Source organism: Sebastes fasciatus, chromosome 7 (assembly GCF_043250625.1).
Source record: "Sebastes fasciatus isolate fSebFas1 chromosome 7, fSebFas1.pri, whole genome shotgun sequence".
Lineage (NCBI taxonomy): Eukaryota > Metazoa > Chordata > Actinopteri > Perciformes > Sebastidae > Sebastes > Sebastes fasciatus.
This window is the reverse complement of record NC_133801.1, coordinates 6,248,624-6,269,270: the sequence shown is the minus strand read 5'-3', so window position 1 is coordinate 6,269,270 and position 20,647 is coordinate 6,248,624. Positions and strand designations below refer to the sequence as shown.

Genomic DNA, 20,647 nt, shown 5'->3' with positions numbered 1-20,647 from the left:
GTATCACTCTATAAATTAGAAAATACTGTCAGAAGCAATAAAAAAAATCAATTTTCGCCATGTTTTTAGGAATAAAATGTTGTATAAATCAGGCTATGAATGGTATATGATCAAACCCCTCTGTAGAAACCTTCAGAATATGAATAGGAATGAAACTGGAAAGTTTGGTTAATGTAAATGCTACTGAAGTGGAGATTTCTGGCTCAGAGTATGAGAGAAAAATTATTTTGAGAAAACGGCCTTTTAAGATATGGATAGTAAAATTTCATACATTCTGAAGACACTACAGAAGGAATAGGGTAAAATATGTTAACTTATAGATATCACCATGAAACTTCCCCAGTTGATTACTTACATTAAGACAATATTTTTTTGTATTACAAGTTTTCGGAAATTTGATGTTTAAATAGGCAAATGAGGCATTATCTTATCAGATATGTGCTGATTTTCATACATTTCCAGAAGAGAAATGTTTACATTGGATAAAGCCAGGTTAAAAATTTCTTGTTTCATTTAGTTGACATATTAAGTCAAAGGTTTTCATTGAGGGAATTTTGGATATCTCTTTTTATCACTCCATAAATCAGAAAAAACTCAACAGCTGTAAAAAAAACAATTTTTGCCACATTTTTAGGAATAAAATGTTCTATAAATCAGGCTATGAATGATATATGAACAAACCCCTCTGTAAAAACTTTCAAAATATAGATAGAGATGAAACAGGAAAGTTTTGTGTATGTAAATGTTACTGAAGTGGAGATTTCTGGCATAGAGTCTGAGAAAAAACTTGTTTTGAGAAAAATTTCATACATTTTGAAGACACTACAGGTGAATAGGCTAATACATTTAACTAAAATATATCACCACGAAACTTCCCCAGTTGATTACTGACACTAACACAATCATTTTATGTATTACAAGTTTTCTGAAATGTTATGTTTAAATATGTAAATGAGGCATTATCTAATACTAACTTATTTATGAATTTATGAGAAATCTAGACACAAATAGACAAAGTAAACACCTAAATGTGCATTTTGGATGTTTTCTTTCCACTAGTCTGAAAAAAAGACATGTCATGGAAGCAAAAATAGCCTGTAAACTATCCAGAAAAAACCCCAAACAGTCAAATAAACATATCAGAATATCTTTATTAAGCATCAGTTCTTTTCTCTCCGTGTCCTGTGTTGAGGGCCCAGAGAGAATTAAGTCAGTACTGTATATTGTCAACAAAAGTATTTAAAAATACAATTATTTTTGAGAGATACATTAACAACAGCGAGTGTCTTTTACAAGCATCTGAAAGTCAAACAAAATGGAAATCAATTTACAGAGATAATGGGGAGGCCATTGTGGAAAATGAGTCATCTTTTTAAGTGTTGATGTGACCCCTCATCAACGTGAAGGCCATCCAGTCTAGTGTCTGATGAACTACAAAAACAAAATGACTCCTATAAACTGCTCCATCTGGTGAAAGAAAAAGGGGAAATCAACCATTTACAACATGAGAAGAATCTATTCCTTCCTTCCTGGCAGTTCTGGAGATCTATTTCATTAGCTGTTACTGTAAACAACTAATCCTGCCGTCCATCATACTTTTAACATCTGCTGTGTGGAGTTAAGCCTCCCAGAGCCAGAAAGCCTTTTATCACCAAACGCAATCTGTTACGAGGACATGATAAAGCCTAGAGTAATGACTGGAAGAAGCCAGTTAACTGAAAAAGGAAAAGAGAGCTCCTGATTGTTCGGTAGCATCGTCAATAACCCTGTAGACCAAAGATGACGCTTTGTGACATGACTCTATGGGGTACTTAGGGCTGGACTGAGATCAGCTTGCCAATATTGAGACAGACACCGTTGCTCTGACCATCCTGCTACATCAATTATTACAGCTTTGCACATTTTATTTACTCTTTTAAAGTATTTAAAGCTGCACAAATCAATATTTTTATATCAACAATGGATGAAATAACTAAATGTAACATGAAATTTGTCGTTTTTTGTGATACACCCAAAGAGACTCACCCAACTTTAGAGTTCTACGTAAATATATGGAGCCTTTCAGCTTCTTCTTTTTGGGAAGTGGACCAAAGAAAATAATCAATTATCAGCCAATTAATGGACCTTTAATAATATATTTTGTAATTTTCTGATAATTATGAGGAATAGTTTAAGGCATGTTTTATTCTAGAGCTTCCATCTTTGGAGGGAAGCGACAAAAGGACAGAAACGCTCAAATGTTATTATAATGAACATGCGTGCTAAATATTGGCTACTATCCTCTTTCAGTCTAACCCCAAGTATTACTGTGTGACATCTAAAGATCACGGAGTGTTGATGATGAGAAATAATAGCGGTGATATTGATTAACCGGTTAATCTCTGCCCGTGTTAGGATGTAAAATACTGCCGTCCGTCTCAACGTTACTGAGTTTGCATGTGCTTCGTTAAAAGAGTGTTCTAGTTCTACTAGATGGGCACAAAGAAAAAGGAAACAACCATTTACAATGATTATAGATAAATACTTTACTACAAATATAAATATACACTACATGATCAAAAACCTGGAATGTGACTACATTTTTTTGAAAGTCCAACATTATAATGCTATTTTTTTTTCTTCACTTACAATAAGGCAAGCGTTAGTCTAACATTAGAAGATACTAGCCGTTATTTACAAAGGACGCTACATCGAATCCAGCTATTACCCCGCTCCCAAAATCTGAACTTACAAAAAACGTTTTGTTTAATTCAAAAAAGACAAAAAAGACCACGAGTTGTGCAATTCAGTGCAGTGGTGAGAGCGTTATGAGATAACCTTGATACACAGACGAGAAGAAAGAAACAGAATGAAAAGGAAAGGAGACATCCAGAGCTTCAGAACAAGGTGAGTACATGAGTGAACAGTTGTAAGCACTGATGAAACCACTAGAAAAGGCTTTGTGAGCGTGTCCTTCTCTCGTTAAGGCTCTTTGAAGGAACACAGGCAGCCCTGATCTGATCTGACCCGCGATTCAGCCGGGGACGATTCAACAGGCCAGCATTTAGTGCTACATGTACCTGTCCAGTACCTAAGTGCCTTTCTGATGGGAGGATGGGAGGAAGTCCAATTTCAGCTCCACATAAAACTTGCAATATTTATATATTTTTTATAAATTACAGATGAAAAGTAATTCTCATGAGGCATTAGAATCGTGAGTTTACACCATCAGTGCCGAGTGGTATCTACCTACACATTTAACGTTTTTTAAAGAGAGTGATAAATATCTAGGAGGTGGTGATGCTGTGCTATTGTTTAAACTTGTTTTTACCAAAATTAAAGGGATAGTTTGGTTGTATGAGGTACTTATCCATAGTCTTAAAAATACATTTTGCTGCTGCCCCCGTCCACAGCGGTACATTACTTTTCTCCTGTGCGGTAACTCCTGTCTGCTTCTCCAAACTGGGGGGCGTGCCAACCGTCATCTACTGTAGGTAATACACTGACTATGGATAAGTACCACAAACAACCCCACTACAAGACACCCAAACTATCCCTTTAAAGTAGGCGACTCAAACCCATAAAGCTGAAAAGTCGCACTAACAAAAATCTTGAATTGTAATTTGACTGGTCAGGATGTTTGATGCTGCCGAAGAATATTTCAATTTCCCATGATGTTATGCAAACATCGGAGAAGTTTATCAAATTTCTCCGGCAGCATCTTTCAAGAGATTTCCTTCACGTATCAAGAAAGAGGCTGTGCTATTGATTACACATTAATAACGATGATAACTGACATGAAGAGCCCCCCGTCCAGTGACAACCTACTGATGTAAAACCTCCTGAGAGTGATTTAAGGCCAACTAGTGAAAGAAAAGAAACTGAAAAACAGAGGGGAAAGACTGAAAAAAGCAACTATCTACTATACACATGATGCAGGGGTATATACACATGATTAGGATGTTGATTTGTTTTACATGTTACAGTGAGTAATATGCAGTTAGAGGGCCACAGTAATGAGCAAGCTAGTGTATGTTTGAACAGGGTTGCCAGGTCAGCGATTTAGTGAAACTTTACAGTGCAAGGGTAATAAAAAAATGACCTTTGTCAAAAGAAGCATCGGAAATATTAATATAATGTAAACACTAATATCAATAGCATTCCTCCCATAGGAGAAATCATTACGGTGCATGCACACGTACAGGCACGCACAAACACACACACACAGTTGTGCTTAGGGTTCAGAGCAAAAAGTTGAAAAAAAAATTAGTCACTCACTTTGATGAAGGACTGACAGTGAAATTAAATGTTTGAGAAGCAACAGAAAAAGGTGGGAGGGCTACGCTATCGACACACACATACAAAACACACACTCTCACACACACACGTTCACACATTCACCCAGAGCAGGCCTGTTGTAGCTGAAGATCCCAGGAGAGATGCTGTACAGAGGGGTTTCCATGACATTGGAAGAGTGGGCGGGATTATGCAGTGGGCTGGGCCAATCAGCGCGAAGAGAAGCCTGTTGCTAAGCTACAGCCAACCACCTGCGTCACATCCCAGATCTGTGGAGACAAACAGCCAATAATAAACGATAAGAGGGTCTGGTGCAAAGCTGCATTTAAGGATTCTGCATTATAACGGAGAGACGACTCATGAACTGTTTCTGTTACTGCTTCAATATTATCAATCTGCTACATTTAAGACTTTGACACAATGGAAATAAATAGAAAGGTGAAATAAAGGAACCAATGAAAACATGATTACATGATACAAAAGGCACTACAAGATACAGAAAGAGTGATCACCGACAATGTTTGAACCTATTAAAAAAGTTTTGTTTTCATGGAGAACAGACTCCGTTTTCATGGTGGAAAATAAAATTGGAAAAATCTAAAATGTCCATATGAAAGTTCTCAAACCATTCAGGCAGCATAATGCATTTTGATGCTGTCCATTCATGTGCAAAGGACAGTACGTCTCAAACACTTGTGTGTGTCTCTTGTGGTTTAAAGTGGCAGTATATTTTTGGCATCATTGGGCAAAAATTCCATAATAACCTTTCAGCATATTGTAATTCAAGTGTTCTGAGAGATAACTAGACGTCTGCTCCTCCTCTTGGCTCTGTTTTCAGGAATAAAAAATCTAAACATGGATTCAAGTAACTATATAGTTGTTTTATAAAAATGCAAACACATAGACGAGTTCCTGTGATGCACGCAGCACTGTTCACATTCTTTCTTGTGTACTTTGTGTATTCCTGGAGGATTAAAAAGACTCTAAAGCCATGCTAGCGGTTCTGTGTGGCTGCCTGCAGACACACTGATTTCATACCAGGAACCTAAATCTGATATGACAGCTTGAATAAATGATGGTGATTTGATTAGTTTTGGTGAGATCAGTCTGTGTTTGACAGAAGCCTGAATACGTGCATGAATTATCTGGTATCAAAGAGCTGTTGTTGACCTTAACAATGCGGTCGCTTCCACAGGTGACCATCAGGCCTCTGGATGGGTCCATGTCCATGTGGGCGATGTTGTGTTTCCCCTCGTGGAATGTGGCCAACGGTGTTCGACTGCACAACACACACAAAAACACAGCATTTAATCAGCCCTCTGAAATAAAGATATAATGTGACCAATTATTTCAAAATGTAGAGAAGCCCTTTACTCACTCTTCTTCTTTGACGGTGTCAAAGCAGGCATCACACACCCGTATGGGGAACTCGAAGCCCATGAGTGGGAACGTGGTGCGTTTAGAACTACATTTCCCACACACAGCCTTGCCGCACTTCCTGCAGTGGTGCTGCACAAAGGAAACACATCCATACAGTATATCAGCATGAGGGAGTCATAACTTCTAAAGGACACTGGTCAGACTCTCCTACCTGTCTGAGCCCCAGGGTCTTAGTGTCCCACATCTGCTTGATGTTCCAGAAGAAAGGCTGCTCACACTTCTGACAGGAGTCGCTGTCTAACCACTGGGGCGCCTGCAGACACACATGCAGTTAAAGGTTACTATTAAACTAAATGAACTCTGCAAAAACAATCTTTACGCATGCAAGGAGCACTCATACCAGAACAGAGACAAAAATAGAGAGGATCATGCTGTATTGAAGAAGACTTGAAACTAGCGATTGAGACCATAAACTCATGTTTACAATGTTTACTGAGGCAATAAATAAAGTGAGAAGTTGGGTCATTTTCTCATAGACTTCTATACAATCACACTTCTTTTTGCAACCAGAGGAGTCGCCCCCTGCTGGCTATGAGAAAGAATGCAAGTTCAGCATTGGCTTCACTTCTCAGAACCAGAGGTTGCCAACTGGCTGAAACAACGCTTAAAAAAACAACAGTCTCTGTTTACCAAACTGACGAATAAGGCCAACGCAGCAACAGAGGCTTCGTTTAGTGGCGCACATCCTAACGAAACACAAAAAGCCCTTCGCATTGCAATAGAGGCGATGACTGCAGTGGCTGAACCATAAAAGTAAGAGAGAAATTATGTCTGCTATTGGCAATGTATAACTTGGTGATATGAGTAGCTCTCAGCCACTTTCATTTTGTCAAATTAGCTCTCTGAGGTATAGAGTATAAAGAATCTGCCTGTAAAACAAGTCAATTCAAGTGGAATGTAAGACACTATATTTTAAAATAAAAAGGTGTAAGAGTGCATGAAACAGTAAACTCCAAATCTTCATATGTGTGACAGTTATAATAACGATCAAACCTCTTCTCTTTGTGTGTCCATGTTCCACACCGCCATGCCTCCGTCGGCTGAGCACGACACCAACTGCCTGGTCAGCTGGAGGTAACGCAAGGCCTGAACACGCTCGCTGAGGGACACATCGAAAACAGAGAACAAATGAAAAGGAAGAAAAGTCATATTTTTGTGTAGTTTAGTCTTAGCAGCTCTTATGGATGGCCAAAGGCAAACATTTCCAGCCAAAAAAGCTTTGATAAATCCACTATAAGCTACCTGCCAGCACAAAAACGGCAAACAAAGTTAGAAAAAATGTGAGCATTTAGCAGCTAGAGACAAATATTTTTCTCAGGAGGTGAATGTTGGAGCTAAATTTAACTCAACTGAAATCAATTGTAATGTTGTGCCCACTTGATATGTTTGTTTAAAACAAGTTAGACTTAATATCTTTATAAACTGCCCAATGATAAGCTGTGTGTTGTTCAGCTTGTTTTGACCTTTGGCCAAAATTGATTAATGCTGCATTCACACATAAATCAGTAAAAAGATTAGAATAAGAGGTGAAACAATACAATCAGAACTTACTGAAATTAAAACTCAAATGCGAAAAGATCGAATGGCCATTCCAGCATTTGTATTGTTTTTGTTTTTTTAACAGCTGACACACCCTCCTCTTCCCTGATTTACTTTTTTAAGCCCTCCCAGACCCTGACAAACACAGAGGAGATAGCTACATAATACAAAACGAATCGATGGACTTACTGGTGCCCCTGCAACAGTAACGTCCGTCCTTTGCGCCCCCCAATGTCCCACAGGATGATGCTGTGGTCGGAGGCTCCTGAGAACAGCAGCCTCTGGACGGGGTCCCACCACAGGGTCGCTATACTACCTGGAGGGTACAGAGAGAGAGAGAAAGAAACACACCTGTTACATGTGTTATTATGTGTTGAGGGACGGTGTTCCAGTCTGTCCTGTTGGCTCCACCTGGTGCCTGCTGGGAGAACTACAGGGAGCCAAGACCAACACCTTAAACACATACAGAGGTGTTTTCAGTTATTCTGGCTGATTAGACCTCTGCTCAGGTTGAAGGTGGCCGGAGCGTTGACGGGAATTAGATCACAAATCTTCATCTACCAGTAAGAATGATAAAGGTGTAATTTGTTCCACTCTCACAGGTGCAACAAAGCTAACAGGAGACTCAGGAAGATGTCAATCAATTACACAAATACAAATACACGCCCACACAGTCCTGAGCAGAGCTCTAATCAGCCAGGTTAACTGAAAACACCTGTGTGGGTGTTCAGAGGCTTTAAACCTGCAGCAAATTACAGCTGGAGCTGCAGAACCCCCTCGCTTTGAATCTGAATGAGCCCTATTCTGCTATTGTTGGGCACCATACGGATTTAATGTGACCAAGATGTAATTATTAGCTTCATTATAGGACTAATGAGTGTGACATTCCTCCAGGCTACCACACTAAAAGCTTAAAGTATGTTGTTCACATAGCAGACATCTTAAACACTTAGTTTGGAAATAGCAAGACAATCTCAAAGCTATCCAATTCTAGTTGTGTCACCAAATGGATATAACTAGGGTTGCAAAATGTCAGAAAATGGTGAAAAATGTCGACCAGTGTTTCCTAAAGAAGCCGAAGACGACGTCCTCAAATGTCTTGTTTTGTCCACAACTCAAAGATATTCGGTTTACTGTCATAGAGGAGTAAAGAAACCAGAAAATATTCACATTTAAGAAGCTGGTAGCAGAGAACTTACTTTCTTTTCTTTAAAAAATGACTCAAACTGATTAATCGATTATCAAAATAGTTGGCGATTAATTTAATAGTTGACAATTAATTAATTGTTGCAGCTCTAATATAAACATTTATTATTTAACTAACTCCACATTGAAAAAAAAAATCCGTATACAAAAATGAAAGCCTGCCTATTAGTATTAGCTGAAGCAGCTGTTTGTTGTTCCTGACATTGCTTAACAGTTACTCGTCAGGTACCTAAAAACACACTCTTGGACAACATGTAATGCAGGTTAAGGGATATCCCAAAAATCAAACCCATAATAAAATCCTGAAACAAGTCACAGAGGGTCGAGCACATTACACATGATGAACACTCCCTATCCTTCTCTGTCGGTGGAACAAGAACAGAATCCAGCTACGTTGTTACAGCCCAGGACTTAAAATACTTTAACTGTGTTTCTGATTTTGTTGAATCTCAGATTTTATGTTTCCAGTTTGGCGTTCAAAGGGAAACAAAAGCTCTGGGTCGGACAATAAAGCTCTTGAAGTTCGACCAGTCATATGATGAATAACAGCCTGTGGCAGGTGGTGGTGGAGTGTTTAGGCTGGCAGTAACTGTTCATGAGACACACGTACACAGAGAGCACCACACTACCATGAGATCCTGTCATCGAACCAGCTTTTTAAGCACATATTCTCATAGAGCACACTATATAATATTGATTTATATCTGATAATTTAAGCCATATTTAATGCTTTCTTAAGATGAAAACTAAGTTGTGAATTTGGCAATACTTTACTGCAACAACCACAACAGACACTTATTACTTACAGCTGGAAGTCATTTTGGTAAAAGAAAAAAAATAACTCTTCTAACAAGACCAAGTATAAAACCCTTGATGTGGGATTAAGGTGAGGTCTGACCTTTCCATTCTGTTTTCCACATTGAATCAATCATAATTTCCATTAAATATTTGGGTGGAACTCCTGCTTGAGCACAGCACCACACCCATTAATATGTATTATTATCAGTCCAATTAATACGTATTATCATGGAGACACATCTGCAGATCAAAGAGAGGCAGGAAATTAAAAAAAATTTTATGGTGTAATTTTTTTATTTAATATTTTATAATTTTGAAAGGCAAAGGCACACTAACAATGTCTGCCCCAACCAAGGTTATAATAGTTTAGAATTTTCAATTGGTTTTATTTTATTTTGACTTTTCAATTTAATTTTAGTTTTAGTTTTTCAGAAAGGTTTAGTTTTTATATATTTAGTTTTTTGATAGGGCCAGCTATAATGTCTCATAGCTACATATACATACAAAATACACGGTTGGAGAACTGTGTAGGAATGGCCATAATGTTTAATCTTCTCGCTAATTTAATGTCCGATGTGAAGCAATTGCGTCATAGCGCAATCTCCTGGAAGGTCAAGTCTGTTTCACTTCAGTGGTTCAATGTCACGAGAGTTGACGGAAATTCATGCCGTCTCCTCGGTAATGATATATTATTATAGCTAAAAAAACAAAAACTGAAACATATTTACATTCATTTTTATTTTACTTTTATTTTTTTTTTTTAACCAGGCAATATCCTTTCAGTTTAGTTTTTCTTCAAGGATATCGTTTTTATTTAGTTTCAGTTTACTAAAAGTATTTTTCGCTGCTTTTTTTCGCTTCAGTTTCAATTTTAGTGTACTATAATAATAACCTTGGTCCCAACTGGTTAACCTGTAAGCAATACGTCTGTGGTAAAAAAAAAATATTATTACGTATTTTTGAGTGGTGGAAATCGTCATTTGGTCAGATGAGTCTCCTGTTTTCAACAAGCTCACGAGCACACATGTGACAAATGCCCAAAGAAGAACACAGGGAAATGTCCTGGCAGCTCGTTTTTGTTGTGGGATCCATTTTGTTGGCACAGCTGTGAGAAGACTGAACGCTTGAATACAAATCCCATCTGAGTAATGCATTCGTTCGTTTTCCAGAATGACAACACGCCCTTCTAAACGGCTCAAACAGTCACTGAACGGCTTGATGAGTTGCCAGATCTTAACTCAAACAAGGGAATTTCTAGAGCAGCATAACATTTTCCATCATCATCATCATCATCATCATCCAAACCAAATGATGGGAGTTCTTGTGGAGATGTGGTCTCACACACCCTGCCAACAGAGCTCTACTCACTTGGAAAGTAAATGTCAGACCCCATAAAGCTTTTGTTGCAGTGGCTCAATGCTCTATTTGACCTGATGTATGAAGGCACTTCCTTTATTTTGGCACTTAAAATGATAGTTTGGGTGGTTTGAAGTGGGGGTTGTATGAGGTTCTTATCCATATTCAGTGTATTACCTACAGTAGATGACGCAGTTACGCATGGAAGCAAAGCAATGTACAGCAGCAAAACGTATTTCAGCCACCTAAAAGAAAGAAATATCTTTTTAACGCTATATTTATTTATTTATTTTCACCAGTTGACCTTGCCGTCAGACAGCTATACAGTCTGTATTTCCGACAGGGAACTGAAGCCGTTATCTATTATCTCGCCAAAGCAACCAGACTCCATTGAAAAAAAACAGTAATTTTACCTCGCAGAACACGGGGGTCGCTGCTCAACCGCTGCTTCGATCAGTTAGTTTGTTTGTGCTATTGTGTGACTTTGGTGAATCCAAACGAACCAAAGTCACACAATAACACTAACAAACTAACTGATCGAGGCAGCGGTAGACCAGCGCCCTGTGTTCTGCAAGTTAAAATTACGGGTTTTTTCCAATGGAATCTGGTGGCTTTGGCAAGAGCATAGATGGATACAACAGCTTTAGTTCTCCGCTGGAAAGGGCTGATGGCGAGGTAAAGCTGTGAAAATATTGTAAATATAGCATACACTTAAACTGATATTTGGTTTTTTTAGGTGGCTAAAATATGTTTTGCTGCTGCCCCTGTCCACAGCAGTACATTGTTTCTCCAAACTGGTGGCGTGCTGACCGTCATCTACTGTAGGTAATACACTGACTATGGATAAGAACCTCATACAACCCCACTTCAAAACACCTGAATTATCCCTTTAACTCTGACCAATATTAACACTGTTCTTCCTGTTCAAACCATAAGCTCTTTTTGTCATGCATTTTTGAATATTTAAAAGCAATTCATCTTTTTTGGGAAACCACAGAGCGTGTCGTCACACTGGATTTCTTTCATTTTCTTGTATAATGAAGTCATGTGGAGGAATCTGGGTCATCTATTATTTGCTGTGGCCACATCTGCATATCTGGCTTCAGCATCAGAAGCCTGAAGTATGCGAGACAAACTATGTGTGCGGTTCATCTACGCTAGGAGACAAGAAAATAGTTCTGTGTGATTCTTTATGTGCAGGAAGGTGTGTCTTTACCTTCATGACCCTTCAGTGTAGTGATGGTGGAGTACGTCTGCTTCTCCAGTTTCAGCAGCGTGATCTGTCCCGAGTAATCGCCGACAAAGGCATGCTGCGTCTCGTGATCGTATCTGAGCAGGGAGTCAGGGCTCAAACATACACATTCATATATTTACTGTACACACACACGCACAGAGTGAGTGATTGAAGGATACTGTAGGCAGGAGGCCCAGGCCGTGAAGTAGTGTCTCCCCAGCATGCTGCCACTCTGGGTGCACATCCAGCTCACACTCTTGTCATGGCCAGTACTCACCACCCACTCACTCTCCAGGGAGAACACCATATCCGACACTCGGTTCTGGTGGGCTGCAAAACACACAAACATTAAAGGGATAGTAAGGGTGGTTTGAAGTGGGGTTGTATGATGTACTTATCCATAGTCAATGTATTACCTACAGTAGATGACGGTCAGCACGCCCCCAGTTTGGAGAAGCAATGTACAGCTGTGGACAGGTACAATTAAACTGATATTGATTTTTTTAGGTGGGCCTTTTTTTTTTTAGGACGCTAAAATACATTTTGCTGCTGTCCCCGCCCACAGCAGTACATTGCTTTACTCCGGTGTGGTACGGTAACTCCTGTCTGTTGGGGCGTGCTGACTGCCATCTTCTGAAGGTAATACACTGACTATGGATAGGTAACTCATTCAACCCCACTTCAAAACACCAGAAATATCCCTTCAAGTGTAAAACAGGCACAAGTCATGATGGATAAACATCAAATAAGATCAAATCTTTTCCACTGGACTTTATATCCGAGCCGTGATGGATGAGCAGCACCACCTAAGTCTAATTTGCCCTTTCCATGTGCTGATCGCACCAGAGGCTCTGCTTAGTGTCTCTGTAATCCGGACTAAGACAGACGAATCCCTTCAAAAGGTCTTAATTGTCCATCTGGAGTTCACCTCTAAGGTTGCAACCTCTCTGTATTCAACACCTCTAAATTTACAGACAAAAATCCCTTTTAAAACACTGTATTGTATACTGCTGATAGACAGGAAAATAATCGCCAACTATTTTGATAATCGATTAATCGTTAAAGTAATTTTTCAAGCAAAAATGTCTCCTCTCAAATACGGAGATTACCTGCTTTTCTGTTTCATATTATATTCAACTGAATATCTTTGGGTTTTGAATTGACAAAACAAGACATTTAAAGACATCACCTTGGACTTTGAGAAATGGAGATGGACATTTTTCACTATTTTCTAACATTTCACAGACCAAATGATTATCGATTAATCAAAGAAATGATCTGCAGTTTAATCGACAATGAAAAGAATCGTTAGTTGCAGCCCTAATGCACAGTATGTGCTGATATGCTACTTATTTATGTGATATATTTGCACTATATACTGCACTAATAGATTGTTTTTGTTTAGCTAAGCCTTATTTTCAGGTTATTTTACACCAATGAAAACATAGTTATGAATATTATATTCCATTTCTGCTAATAGATCCCCTGAAATGTTACACACTTTTCCTTTAAAGATGTTCTCAAAGACATTTCTCTAACTTTAACGCTACGAGCTAAGAGATAATTCAAGTGGAAAAATCATTGCTGCACAAATAACATGACATGCTATCTGGACAGAGCGTATTACACTTAGTGCTATATTGGATAAATCCAGTTATTATGGCTCATGGTAATGAAGCATGACTGATATGTAAAGCTTGAAAGGAAGTCACTTCTTTCTTCTTCAAGTGTATAAGAACCGTGAGACTGACTATTAGAACTGGAGCAAAAAATAACCCTGAAGATATTTCTATGCTACATAAGGCCACATGTGCTTTCTATTCTAGTCCTGTACTACTTTTAATTAATGAGAACATTCTCTGGATATTTTGTCCTCTTGCCTTTTACTGCTTGATGACCAAACCGCGGCTGTTTTCTTGGTCCTCTTTCCTATCTTAGTGCTCCTTTTCCTTAAAGATTATTTCCACCTTGATATGAATGAAGTGCCGGGCATTTACGAAACATTTTAAGATGAAACATTAATTAAATATATCTATTCTTCTTACTTTATTTTCTATAACCTGTTGCTGTTCTAGGTGTCTGATGGGGCAATGATAGTAAGTAAGTAATCTGAACTACAACCTTTCCATTGCTCTGTCATCTCAATTCATAACCACACTGAAAATACGTAAGTTGTTTTTAAACTGTGGCTGCTAATAAAAAACAAAGTAAACATCCCCTCGTCTGCAGTTCTGAAGAAAGCAACACTGACTGCCAAAAGGCAAATGGCGACGTTAAGCCCCGCCTGTCCTAATGCCTGTTTGATCTGATGGTGAGTCATGTTTCTGCTGTTCGGGCTCGGCTGCTTCATTTTGTTACACAAGTGGTAGAAACCAGACAGAGCGATCCAGCGGTGACGTGGTGTTTAGTCCTCTAAAGCAACAGGCTGGTCATCTGTTCAATATGATCTTCCACTGAGGAGGCTAAAGGGTTACCGATACAGTCAGAGCAACTATGTTCTGTTCATAACAATAATAACACTAATATGAAAAGAGATGAAAACAAAGATAATGACGAGGGCTGCACCTAACAATTACTTTCATTATCTATTAATCTGCAGATTATGTTCTCGATTAATCGTTTAGTCTATGAAAAGTTTTTTTAAAAATGCCCCGGAGACGTCTTCAGATGTCTTGTTTTGTTTGGCCTTTGATTAAGAGTGGTTATTATTTTATTCACTTATTTTATTGTATGTAAGTTGTATAATTTTATTCTATTTTAATGTTATTTTATTAATCATTCATTTATTGCATTTAAGTTGTATAATTGTATTCTATTTTATTGCTATTTTATTAATCACTTATTTTATTGTATTTAAGTTGTAACATTTTATTTTATTAATCACTTATATTTCTGTATTTAAGTAGTACAATTTTATTGTTATATTATTAATCACTTATTCTATTGTATTTAAGTTGTATAATTGTATTCTATTTTATTGTAATTTTATTAATCTAGTTTTTCTCACACAGTTTTACTATTATTACTGCTATTATAGCTTTTAATACTATTTGATTATATTTTTTATCATTTTATTGTCTCGTGTGCATTGTTCTCAAATTATTATATTGTTAAATTGCTGAATTGTTTTGTCTTTTCTGTTGTTTTCAATAAAGTTTGATTGATTGATTGATACAAGATAGAGAATAGGATGAAGGACATATACTGTAACATGGAAAGAGTTTTGTCAATCGTGCTCGTGTTTATTATGCTCTACTTGTATTAAATATTTTAAATTTCTGTTGTGATTTTAGTCTAGCATACATCTCAAATGAAAAAGGATAAATTGTGATATTGAAGTTTGCAATCATATAAGAAAAAAATGACCCCATCAGTCATCATAAACAACACATTACATTTCTGCCCAATCTCAACTTGTTGCAAAATTAAAAATGACAGTTACGTGTACGGGTCTCCGTCTCACTCTCACCTGGATATGTTTTGACGTGGCTCATCTTGTTGAAGTCTTCAGAGATGAGAAACTCCTAGAAGACAAGCAAACACACACAAAATAAGTTTCAAATCAAATAACTATCCAGCCCCAACGGGGAATTGGAGGAGTCCAAATATTGAAATTGTGGTCTATTTAAACCAGATATGCAGGCTTTTTAAAATATAGACTGTTTGAACAACCAAAAGTGTGAGCCTTAGGCAAGAATATGACGATGTTTGAGTTAGCTTCACTCACCACGACAGCTCCATTGTCCTGGCCTATGAAGATGCGTCTGCTGTCATGGTGGTACGACATGCAAGAGCACGGAGCTGAAGGAGAAAGAAGCAGACATACACGATGAGCAGGGAAGTCCCTCTACAAATACATGCCATATTGTAGAGAGGAGTGCACTGTATTACTGTCCAAAATATCTAAAACACAGATAAGCATGTACGTATTGTACACACATATTCGCATTGAAGTAATGCAGTGTTACTTACAGGAGACTGTGTGGTAGATGCTCGGCCAGTACTGGCCGCTGTCTCTTTTCAGCCAAACTCGGATGGTTCTGAAGGAAAATGTCAAAACTTCACATTAGCGCTGCAACGATTAATCTATTAATCAAATAGTTGTCAATAAAATTAATCGCCAACTATTTTGATAATCGATTAATTGGCTTGAGTAACTTTTTAAGGAAAAAAAAGTCATGAATGCAGCTTCTTAAATGTGAATATTTACGGTTTCTTTACTCCTCTATGACAGTAAACTGAATATCTTTGAGTTGTGGACAAAACAAGACGTTGGGAAACACTGATCGACATTTTTTTCACTATTTTCTGAGATTTTATAGATCCAACAACTAATCAATTAATCGAGAAAAAAATCGTTGCAGCCCTAGTTATATACTTAATGTTAAAAATGCTACATGGCACTTTTCAATGGAAATACTGGATAGAAATATCCTCTGAAGAGAGTCCTCGTCTGGAACTGGACTTAATCCCCGTCTGGGAAACCAGCCTTAATTCTCTTTACACACAATGCTTGATACTGTTCACAAAACAGCACTGGACGGTGTCTGATGTAGGGATCTATAAACACTGTGTTTACATCATTTCGGTTGGTGAAAATACATTCTTGGCAGGTCACTTGAATTTTTAGTATTATCCAAATGACTCCCCCGGCCATGAACACGAGATTTGTTGATGTTACTGTTGATGATTCAATACTGAACCATTTCTGAAACTGTCCTTTTTTGCCGTTACCAACTTTATGTGCTTTGTTGTTTATACCATAAAGCTGTTGATGTATATTTGATCTTTGTTCTTTCAATAAGTGTTAAAGGCTGTAATACATTTTAACACTTAATGGTAGGGCTGCAACTAACGATTACTTTCATTAGCATTAGCATGTTTGATCTATAAAATGTCAGAAAATGGTGAAAAATGTTGATCAGTGTTTCCCAAAGCCCAAGATGACGTCCTCACATGTCTTGTTTTGTCCACAACTCAAATATATTAAGTTTACTGTCATAGAGGAGTAAGGAAACCAGAAATATTCACATTTAAGAAGCTGGAATCAGAAAATTTAGACTTTTTTTTTTTCCTAAATAATTACTCAAACAGATTAATCAATTATCAAAATAGTTGGCGATTAAATTAATAGTTGACATCTTACCCTCCCTCCATTGCCCTTCTTAACAACACAATCAACTCTATCTGCTGTTTTTAAAACCACATTAAGTTTTCAGTTCAAGTGCATTTAAAATAAGCTTCTGCCAACTTTTGTTAAGGAATCAGGTTTATGGTTTTACTTCTCTTCCAGTAAAATGTCTGCAAAACCACACACACACAAAAAATATATCAAGAGCAGCATCTGTCCCGTTTCATCAAAGAACCTGCTGCATCATCATCCCACCACTTCCCTTTTCAATATCAAGTGGGGTTTAGATGTGTGATGGAAACTACATGACATTACTTAATAGATACTAAGTTCCTTTATCTTTGAATGAGGATGTTGCTTCTTCACACTTATAACGAAACATGACAGCACTAATGTCACCCTCACTGAATGTGATGGACTGATATATATGACACTGTTACACCTTCACGCAGAGAAAGTGAAGATAGGTCTGTCAAATATATATAGAAAATATGCTATTGAATTTATGTTGTTAATCATCAATAAACGTCAAAACAAAGAGGACTTTCTATTGTACCCATTGTTGTCAACATGTGACGTGTTCAGGGGGTATATATTAAGTCAAACTGTTCTTCCTGAGGAGGCTCAGGTCCTTCAACGTGTGCAATAGGCTGCTGCAGATGTTTTACCAGTCTGTAGTAGCCAGTGTCCTCTTCTTTGCCGTGGCATGTTGGGGGGGTAACACCAACACAAGGGATGCCAACAAACTGAACAGGCTGGTGAGGAAGGCTAGCTCTGTGGTTGGATCTGAACTGGACGATCTGGAGGTGGTGGCAGGATGAGGAGGAAGCTGGACGCTATCCTGGATAACCCCTCCCACCCCCTCCATGATAAGGAGCTGGTAGCCATCAGGTTCCACAACCAAGGCTGACCCCCATATGAGAACTATGAGGACTTTAAAGGTCCCATATCATGCTCATTTTCAGGTTCATACTTGTATTTTGTGTTTCTACTAGAACATGTTTACGTGCTGTAATGTTAAAAAAAAACTTTATTTTCCTTGTACTGTCAGCCTGAATATACCTGTACTAACCCTCTGTCTGAAACGCTCCGTTTTAGCGCATTTTGACGGAACTGCAACAGAATTGCGTTGCTAGGCAACAGCTTGGGTCCATGTGTACTTCCTGTCAGCTGATGACATTCAGATACACTGCCACAGGAAATAAACTGGGACACATGTAGAATGTTTACGTTTAAATCTTTGTAAAGGGTCGAAATATTGTATATTTGTGACATCACGAATGGGCAGAAAACCTGACAGCTTGTTTCAAAAGCAGAGTTTCTGAATACAGGCTGTGTTTGTATTTCCCTGTGGATCGAGCGTTTCGATACTTTCACAGTATTTATATAGGACTTAAGCCTGCTTTATAATAAAAAAACATGAAAATCTCACTTTTTCATAATATGGGACCTTTAAGAACTTTTAACAAGCACTATCTGCAATCATCATGGACTCTACCACTGGCGCACTTTACACTTACTTTACACTATACATCCTATATAACACTTTATAGACTGCACTTATTTATTCACGGACTGTACACACTATGTTCAGCCATTCACTCTGTATCTTTTATATCTCTATTATTGTTTTTATAATGTTTGTATACCGTCACCTCTCCTGTGTTTCACTCTGTTTGCTGATGTTGCTGTTTTGACACCTGAATGTCCCTCCAGGGATTAATAAAGGTTCATCTTATCTTATCTTATATGTAGTTATTATGAAGCAACTTGTCATAATAAATAGAATAAACCACTTCAAAAAGGCACCATTGGTTGTTATGTTTCATCAAATCAAACAGCAGTCACTAACTTAATACTTTTATAACGAGGTCCAGCTAAAAGCGTTTCATTAAAAGCACTTTATAAATTACGAGTAGCACTTGAAGGCAGCAGTAATGTTTACTATGAGCAGTAGCTAGTTAGCTAGTTAGCTAAATCAATATAGATTAACCCTCCTACGCTAACTAACACTGCTTCCATATGAACTATCACAACAAATACATTTCATTCTCAGATTATCAAAAACTGTTGTTTCTTCTCTTTTTGTTTTGTCCTTCTTCAAACCAACGCATCAAGAATGATGTGTAACATCCAGCAAATAGACCGAGCCTGCTAGTTAGCTGCTACAGCCGTTGGGCTACCGTCCAGCAAATAGACGGAGCCCGTTAGTCTGCTACAGCCGTTAGTCTACCGTCAGCCTGCTACAGCCGTTAGTCAACCGTTAGCCTGCTACAGCCGTTAGTGACAGTTTGCCTGCTACAGCCGTTAGTGACCGCCAGCCTGCTACAGCCGTTAGTCTGCTACAGCCGTTAGTGACCGTCAGCCTGCTACAGCCGTTAGTCTACCGTCAGCCTGCTACAGCAGTTAGTCTACCGTCAGCCTGCTACAGCCGTTAGTCTACCGATAGCCTGCTACAGCCGTTGGACGACCGTTAGCCTGCTACAGCCGTTGGGCGACCGTTAGCCTGCTATAGCCGTTAGTCTGACGTTGGGCGACCGTTAGCCTGCCGTTGGTCAAAGCTCACCTGTCCTCGCTGACGGTGATCACTCCATCCTCTTTCGGTATTAAAACGGCCGAGTTGACAGCGTCCGAGTGTCCCTCGATCTTGTTCAGGAGGACCGGTCTGGCGGTTTGGGGCCTCGAGTGGATCTCCGCAGCCATGGTTGTGTTTTTAGTGTTTTTAAAGGATCCCAGCAGTGTTTTCCTTCAGCTGGTTTTCCTCCTCACTCAACAGTAAGAGGAGGATCAGCTGACAGCACGGAGCCGCTGTCAGGATTACCGTAATCACCGCGAGAGTGGGAACATTCAGTTTCACCAATGTCATATTACCGTATTACCTACAATACAGCCCCAAGGCAGGGAGGGCACCTCAGGTAGGAATTCAGTACCTCTCAAATGTATGGAGTCACAATAAAAAACAAATAAATAATAAATAATTAATTATCATTAAATGTAGCAAAAATTAAATTAAAATAAATGTAGCCATTGACTGATTGATCAAATGTAAATAAATTGATATTTCTGTTTTAATTTGCCTCTTTATTTATCTTTATATTAATTCCTTTTTTATTAACTGTATTTGTTTTTATTATTTTTAAATGTATTTATTTATTTTGCTTTTACTATTTATTTATGCATTTATTTTTAAAATTATTTATTTATTTTGCTTTTACTATTTATTTATGCATTTATTTGTGCATTTATTTTTATGTATCTGTTTGTGCATTTATTATTCATTCATTTATTTGTGCATTTATTTTTATTTATTCATTTATTTCTATTAATTTTTAAATTTATTTATTTTGCTTTTACTATTTTTTTATATATGGATTATTTTGTACCATTTATTTATTTATGCATTTATTTTTGGATAGATTGATGTACTTTATTGATCCCAAATTGGGAAATTATTGTGTTACAGCAGCAGGTTATCCGGGCAATGCACCGGAACAGTAAATAAAATGTACATATCAACACTAGAGAAATATATCCATAGAATACACGATATAACTAATATTGGAATACACTATGAATATACCAGACTACTTTAACTAACATAAAAAAATCTAAAATATAAACATAGAATAACCTACTATATATATATTAGCAAAGTGTGCCAGTACCTC

General features: G+C 37.9%; 1 protein-coding gene and 1 long non-coding RNA gene across 2 annotated transcripts in view; both read right to left on the bottom strand.

Moving 5' to 3' along the window:
- Window positions 1-1,134: 1,134 nt before the first annotated feature.
- wdfy1 (WD repeat and FYVE domain containing 1) lies at window positions 1,135-19,827 on the bottom strand. The gene is made up of 12 exons (XM_074641250.1): window positions 19,546-19,827; window positions 15,821-15,888; window positions 15,576-15,649; window positions 15,318-15,372; window positions 12,028-12,178; window positions 11,831-11,943; window positions 7,444-7,570; window positions 6,709-6,814; window positions 5,867-5,968; window positions 5,654-5,784; window positions 5,446-5,554; window positions 1,135-4,544 (listed from the first exon to the last, which is right to left on the bottom strand). Exons 1-12 carry the CDS (start codon window positions 19,680-19,682, stop codon window positions 4,485-4,487), a joined length of 1,233 nt encoding a protein of 410 aa, XP_074497351.1. The 5' UTR covers window positions 19,683-19,827; the 3' UTR covers window positions 1,135-4,484.
- Window positions 1,135-20,647, bottom strand: part of LOC141771218 (uncharacterized) — a 75,566-nt gene continuing 56,053 nt past the window's right edge. Inside the window, exon 2 of the long non-coding RNA XR_012594695.1 lies at window positions 1,135-3,421. This is a non-coding gene — a long non-coding RNA (uncharacterized LOC141771218). The remainder of the gene's footprint in view (window positions 3,422-20,647) is intronic.